Source organism: Acanthisitta chloris, unplaced genomic scaffold, assembly GCF_000695815.1.
Source record: "Acanthisitta chloris isolate BGI_N310 unplaced genomic scaffold, ASM69581v1 scaffold4637, whole genome shotgun sequence".
Classification (NCBI taxonomy): Eukaryota; Metazoa; Chordata; class Aves; order Passeriformes; family Acanthisittidae; genus Acanthisitta; species Acanthisitta chloris.
This window is the reverse complement of record NW_008683042.1, coordinates 590-8,084: the sequence shown is the minus strand read 5'-3', so window position 1 is coordinate 8,084 and position 7,495 is coordinate 590. Positions and strand designations below refer to the sequence as shown.

Genomic DNA, 7,495 nt, shown 5'->3' with positions numbered 1-7,495 from the left:
CTCTTACCAGCCTGTTCTCAGTGACACACCCTGGCATGGAGGAGAAGAGTAATGATTTTCCTGCTCCTCTTGCCCATGACTCCTGTACAGAGCTGATGTGAGCCCTTCCCTACCATTGCTGTTCTGCCTTCCTTGACTGTCTGACAGGTAAAAGCTGCTCCCGTGGCTCCCCCACCTCGTGGCTGTGTGACTCTGCCCTACTGCTGTGGCAGCTCTCCCCCATTCCACGGTGTTCTGTTGTTTTTTTGGAGGTGTATTTAAGGCTTTTAGTTTGACCTTTCCAAGGACCATGGGTGCTAGAAGTCACCTGCTCTCCACTGCAGCGCTGAGAATCCCTGGGTAGTGCAGCTGATGGGAGCAGTGGTGCTGGCAGCAGGTCCTCCTTGTGTTTATAAACTGTACTTGAACCCAGATAAAGTTTGTTACTCTAGTTTTTTGCCAAAACAAATAAAATATTTCTCAAGTTGTTTTTTTAAGTCTGCTGTTTCTGCAGGATGATGGAGTGGGTCACAGAGGGTGACACAGCTTGCCTCCTGCTTTTCACAGCAACTACCTTCAACATTTCAACTCAAGCAAGAAGCTGCAAACACCTGGACTTGCTCTTTGTTCTCTTCAGTAAACCCTTCTCCCAGACCAGGGATGTTTGTTTCTCCTTCCTCCCCACGATCAGGTTTGGCTCCTGATTAATTTTATTATAGGGAATAGATCTTAAATTTCCTGCCTTGTTATGGAATCTGCAGCTTGCAAAAATCCTTATCCCTCTCCCAGACAGGGACTGAATCCCTGGTACTTAAGAGCAAGAAAAAGAACAGCATCACTTGCCCTGAAACCTTTGGGGCTGAGTGAGTGATGGAGTTGGGTTTCCTCACAGAACAGAGCTGATTCTGGAGCTCTGCTCACTGAAGTTCTCTCCCTCTCCTGATTTCTAGGAACCAAGGCAGGAGGGAACAAATCACCCATAACTGCTCCAGCCTGCTAGGACTGAGCACTTCTAGGGTGAAGGATGAACTTAATGCAAGCTCACATTTCACATCCCTGGCCCAACTTCCAGCTTGCTCCATGCTCAGAGATTATGGACTTAACTTGGAGAGTTTTACACTTGCACAGCAGCAGGATCAGTGCAGAATTAGGAAGTAACTGAACACTGAGCCTTCAGCACCTCCTTCCCCCTCCAGGTGCACTGCTGGGCCCTGGGGGAGCACAGGGCTCGGGTCTGACCTTACCTGGTCTGCCTTGTGCCTCCACAGAGCAGTGAACGAGTCCAGGGGGACACTTTTCCTAGCTGCAGGTTGGATCACAGCCCCTGGCTCCAGCTGCAGGCCCCGAGGCAACTGCTGTGAGGGTTTTTTCCCTTTCCTACAAAAACTTTATTCAGTCATATACAAAACAGGGTGCTCTGCTACTGTGGGTCCTCTGCATGGTCTGACTGCTGCTCCTCTTCTTCCTCCCCTTTGTGTTTTTCCAATTTTGCCATGAGCTCTGAAAAACAGGAAGAGGCAGAATGAGGCTCCAGGTGCAGGGGCTGCAAACACCCAGAACCAGGACAGCTACCAAGGCTCACCTATGTCCATCAAAGCTCAGCACGGAGCTGCTGCAGTTTGCTCTTGCACTCACAGACTCCATCAGTGCCTGACTGATGGGACAAGCTGCTGCCTTTGCTCCCCAAGGCACATCCCTTCCCTCTCCAGCAGTCCCTCCCCAAGTTCCCCACCTGGGCACACACAGACCCTCAGTTTGCACCCCCAGAGCTCCCAGACCATGAGTTAATCTCTTGGCACTAACTTTGCTGGCAGCCAAGAGCTGTGAGCTGCAGCTCAGCCAGGCCCAGCACCACCAGCTCCATGTGGAGCTGGTGCCTTTGCTGCTCCAGGTCTCTCCCAGAGCCTGTTACCTTTGGCTGGGTTGAAGACCCCGTTGGTTTGCTTGTCACAGACGTAGCAGCGCTGGGATTTGCGGTAGTGCTGGAGGGCACAGCTCTCACAGAAGTAATGCCTACACCTGTGTGGAGAGACACAGGTCACTGCAAGGCACCAGACACACTCACTGTGTCCTGGAGTCAGGAATTACTCACTGATGGTCCCACAGAATTATTAAGGTTGGAAAAGACTTCCGAGGGCATCGAGTCCAACCTGTGACCCATCACCACCTTGTCAGCTGCATCAGAGAGAGCACTAAGTGCCACGTCCAGCTGATCCTTGAACACCTCCAGGGATGGTGACTCCACCACCTCCTTGGGCAGCCCCTTCCCCTGCCTGACCACCCTCTCCATGGTCCCTGCAGGAGGCAAAAGTGAGCTGCAGGCAGAGCTTCCTCTGCATCACTGTCCCCTGGGAGGTGTTTTGGTATTGCTTCACTGATGGGGAGTGAGCACAGAGCCACCAGAGGTACCAGCAGGGTGGGAAAGGGCTGCCCACAGCCTCCTGCTCACCCCTGCCAAGCTCTTGGCTTCCCAATGCTCCTGTTTCTCTGCTCAGGCAGTGCAGCTGCCACACAGTTCCCAGGAGGAAAGATTGCATGAAAACACAAAAGGTTGAGCATCTCTGGAAATCTAAACGGTGCTTGGACAACAAGGACTTGAGATCCCTCCCCAGGGGATGCTCCAGATGCAGCTCAGACCCCTTGGTTCTCAGAGGATCCCCACCCACCAGAGAGCCATGGCAGACAAGCAGCAGGTTCCACCCACAGCCTGTGGGCAGTTTGTCTTTGCCACAGCAAATTAAAAAAAAAAATCACTCGTGAGCTGGACCAACAGCAGCCACGTGGCTCCACTTACTTGGTGACCACAGGGTTCTTGAAGGAACTCCTGCAGATGAAGCATTTGAAAGGCATGTCCTCCTCATCACTGCTCACCTCGTAGTTCTCATCATCTGCAGAAGAGACAGTGAACCAGACCAGAGAGCAGAGACAGCCAGACCAGCCCCTGTGTGGGGCATGGCACATGAAATCTGGGGAGACACAGCAGGTGGGACCAGATCTGTGCTGCAAACAATAGAGCTCTGGCATCTGGGTGATGCTGATGTCAGTAACACATGTGGGACTGTGCTATAATTAGGGCTAATGAGCCAACGTGCCTGTTGCTCATCTCACAAGAGCAAGTTCTCTTCTCTCTCACCCACTCACTGCTATAAAGAGAAATATCCTCCAGCCCCCTCCTGTTTTTTTAGCCTTTCTTCCAAAGCAGCTGCCACCAAACTCTTTGGCTCCAGCTGAACAGAGAACACTTTTCCCCTCAGCTCCACACTGGTTTATGAGCAACACTCTTAGCCTCAGGTCACAGCTATGGACACTGACAAATGTCCAGGAGAGCATCCCACGTCCTGGGCACCCTGAGGGTCCTGTCCACACACTGCTGGGCCCCACACACAGCAGTGTTTGCCTTTCCCAGACAGCTGAAGGAAATCCTGCTCTTGGGTGGAACCAGTGGTTACCTGAGAGCAGATCTGCTCAGCCCTGTCAGCAGGGACTGGCCCTAAGCTTCCCCTGGAGCAGGGGCTGAGTTGATAACATTCCCTGCAGGAATATAACCTGGTGTGCTCAGAGCTGCCATACCGTTGGCTCCGTAGCGACCTTCGTCCAGCTCCCGCTCGATCTGCCAGCCGTGCTTGTAGTCCGAGCGGTCGTGCAGGAACTTGCAGCTGTCTGAGCAGCACAAAGAAGAGGAATTACCAGCCAGGCCATGAGGGCAGAGTGTTAACAGGACACCTCGTGCAGGGGCAGCCTGATGGCTCCCTGCTCCAGGGCAGGGCCGAGCTCCTGGAGCAGGTACAGGATCCCTCTCGGTGCTGTGAGGGTTGTGTGGGGAGAATTCCAGCAGTTACACATGTGGGATAAGGCACAGGAAGTCCCATCCCTCAGTGGACACAATACCTGTGGAATGTGGGGAATCCCTCCCAGGACTCCTATAACCACTCATCAGAGGGTTTAGAAGGGCTGACAGGAGTGCCAGGAATGTCAGGGAACAGCTCTGCACTCAGGGGTGTGTAAATCCGTCTCTGGGAGCACAGCTGGACTGGATCCCTGTGCAGACCTGGAGCAGCACGTGTTGAGCTGCAGGCAGGAGCCACTCACCCCCAAAGCCACAGAACCCAGTCTCCTTGTAGTCCTTGCAGATGTCAGGTTGGTAGTCCCAGCGCACCGTGGCTCGCAGGTGCTCAGGGGCACGGATGGGACCTTTCCTGAGGGAAGGGAGAGGCCTCAGGCTGCAGCAGGACCCTGGGACAGGGCCACAACCAGACCCCAGACCCGTCAGACAGACAGAAACACGGTGACAGCAAAGTCCATGCCCCAAACAGGTGACTTTGGGATGGTCCCTGAGCTCCTCTGAGGCTCATCCCAACCTACCTGACCATCCCTGAAGAGGCATTTCCCATCGACGTGTCCTTGGGCTTCACATACTTCTGGTAGTTGTTAATGCCACGGTAGATTTTATCATCTTCCTTTCCCCTCAGCTCCTAGGGAAGCAAGAAGAGGTGATTAAGGACCTGGAGAGCTTCATGACAGAGATTAGGTGTTGCCACTCTGACATGACTCTTCCTTCTTTAACACTAAGATGCCAGACAGCTGGACTGGATCCCTGTGCAGACCTGGAGCAGCACGTGTTGAGCTGCAGGCAGGAGCCACTCACCCCCAAAGCCACAGAACCCAGTCTCCTTGTAGTCCTTGCAGATGTCAGGTTGGTAGTCCCAGCGCACCGTGGCTCGCAGGTGCTCAGGGGCACGGATGGGACCTTTCCTGAGGGAAGGGAGAGGCCTCAGGCTGCAGCAGGACCCTGGGACAGGGCCACAACCAGACCCCAGACCCGTCAGACAGACAGAAACACGGTGACAGCAAAGTCCATGCCCCAAACAGGTGACTTTGGGATGGTCCCTGAGCTCCTCTGAGGCTCATCCCAACCTACCTGACCATCCCTGAAGAGGCATTTCCCATCGACGTGTCCTTGGGCTTCACATACTTCTGGTAGTTGTTAATGCCACGGTAGATTTTATCATCTTCCTTTCCCCTCAGCTCCTAGGGAAGCAAGAAGAGGTGATTAAGGACCTGGAGAGCTTCATGACAGAGATTAGGTGTTGCCACTCTGACATGACTCTTCCTTCTTTAACACCAAGATGGCAATAAAGCCACAAATATTTCACACTGTTGGATTCTCAAATTTCCTGGGAAGAAGAGGTTTCAACTCCTCTTGGTGTGCAGCAGGGGCTGAGCAAAGCACAGACTGACTCACCTCCTGGATTTTCTGGCTGCGCTCGAAGATGGCCTGAGCATCCTTCTCCTTCTCCGTGTCCAGCTCGTATACTGCCGTAGCTCCCATGTCTTCTGGGCCAACAGGTTTCTGAAAAGCAGGAAAACTTGTGACAAGAGTGGAGGGAAAACCTGCACAAGACAGGGAGCTCCTTGTCCACCTGAAGAGTTGTCACAGAGCAAGGACCACACACACCTTTACCTTCTACCAGTTTCTGCTGCCCCTTTGGAGAATTTCCCATGGGCCAGATCCAGAGAGTTAATTCCCTCTTGCTCCCAAGTTTTAGATGGAGGTCAGGAAACACTTGGCCATATTTTACTCCTTCTTGCTCAGCCCCAGCTCAGCTGGAAGCTGAGCTCAGGTGTCCAACACCCTCCTGCCCACACACAGGAACTTCTGACCCAGCTGGGGGTGGACAAAGCTCAGTTTTAACACAGTGATCTGGTTCAGATTCCTCCTAATGGCCTGGACAGAACATACTCCAAGGTTTTATCAGGTCTTTGAGAACAGCTGCACAGAAACTGAAGAACAATGACTGCCAGACTCAAACACAAATCCAACTCGGGTGCCAAAGGTTTCTGGAGTCCCAAAGTTGCCACTTCCTCCTGTCCCTGCCCATTCTTTCCAGCAAGGAGGGAAACCAACATGTTGGGAACCAAAGCAGGGAATAATCACAGCAATTAATATTCATATTGATCTCTAATGTCACAAGGAGACCTTGGTCTGACCTGCAGCTTTGCCTGGGGACGGTCAGCTTTATTCCCACTGATCCAGAGGGCAGGAAAGAGCTCTGGAGAGGAACATTTGTGGACACCTGCTTCTAATCCCACTGATATCCCACCCAGGCTCACACTGACGGGCACAACTTCATTGGATCAAGAGAGAATTAACAGAAAAATCTAGTGGGAAGAGCAATTTGAGCTGTGCCCAAACTTCAGAGCTGATTCCTCTCCACTCCAGACATTACCAGGACACCCCACCCACCAATCCCAAGAAAACAATGACCTCTGTGCAGCTCTTACTCCAGCACAAGGACAAAGCTGGGAACAATTCCCAAGGCACCTTGAAGTCTGTGAAGGAAGATGCTCAAACACTGAAAAGAGGAACTCAACGGTTGGGCAATGCTGATCCAAGTGCTCCCTCTCCTGAAAGTTCTGTGTGATGCTGGGCAAGTCCAGAGGCACTTGGGGGTTTTAATTCCCACCTCTCAGAGGGAAAAGCCAACCTCTGATGGCCTGTGGAGTCAGGGGCTATCAGAACAAACCCCGCACAAGGGCTGGAGGAGAAGGGACAGGGAGAAGAAATGGCTGATCCCACGTTTGCAGCAGCAAATTCTCTCTGCCAAGAGTGGGATCTCCCCAGTCCCACCCCAGCTGACACCCCAGAGCTGCCCCATCCTTACCGCCGACCTGGTGGACTTGTAGGTGACCCCAATGTCCTTGGCAGGATCCTCATCCTCACTGCTGCTGGGGGCATAGGACGTCTTCTCCCGCGCGCAGCGCCGGGTCTGGGGGGGCAGACAGCAGCTGTGGGGGGCAGAGAGCTCCAGCCCTGGGCCTGGCAGCTCCCTGCAGGCACAGCAGGACAGAGCTCACCCTGCTGTGCTCCCTCACCTTCTGGATCATGGGGTTGGGAGTCTCCCGGCGCCGCTCCTTGCGCACCACCGCGCTGCCCTCCTCCCCACTGCTCTCTGCGGGGTGAGGACAGCCCTGAGCCGGGGCAGGACCCGGGGCCTCCTGCCTCGGGGGGCTGGGGATCCCACGGGAGGGGGAGAGAGGGTGGTGGGACCTCCCGAGGCCTGGGGAAGGGTCCTCACCCCCTCCAGCACAGGGACACGGGGATGGGAAGGGTTTTCACCCTCCAGCACAGGGACACTGGGGTGGGAAGGGTCTTCAGGCTGTCTGACACAGGGACACAGGGATGGGAAGGGTCATCACTCCCTCCAGCACAGGGACACGGAGGTGGGAAGGGTCTTTACCCCTTCTGACATAGGGATATGGGGATGGGAAGGGTCCTCACCCCCTCTAACACAGAGACATAGGGATGGGAAGGGTCCTCACCCTATCCAGCACAGGGACATGGGAATGAGAAGAGTTTTCACCCATTCCGACACAGGGATGGGAAGGGTCATCACTCCCTCCAGCACAGGGGCACGGGGTTGGGAAGGGTCTTTACCCCTTCTGACATAGGGATATGGGGATGAGTTTTCACTTCACCCATTCCAACGTAGGGACGTGGAGATGGGAAGGGTCTTCC

General features: G+C 54.1%; 1 protein-coding gene across 1 annotated transcript; it reads right to left on the bottom strand.

The window, feature by feature from the left end:
- Positions 1-1,399: 1,399 nt before the first annotated feature.
- Positions 1,400-6,988, bottom strand: LOC103806079 (RING finger protein 113A-like; the record flags this gene model as incomplete). Its single annotated transcript, XM_009078753.1, has 9 exons — positions 1,400-1,479; positions 1,892-1,998; positions 2,774-2,867; positions 3,550-3,639; positions 4,625-4,731; positions 4,898-5,007; positions 5,222-5,329; positions 6,642-6,746; positions 6,853-6,988. Coding segments are annotated over 9 exons (937 nt in total), but the record flags the coding sequence as incomplete, so codon positions are not given.
- Between the last annotated feature and the right edge of the window lie 507 nt (positions 6,989-7,495).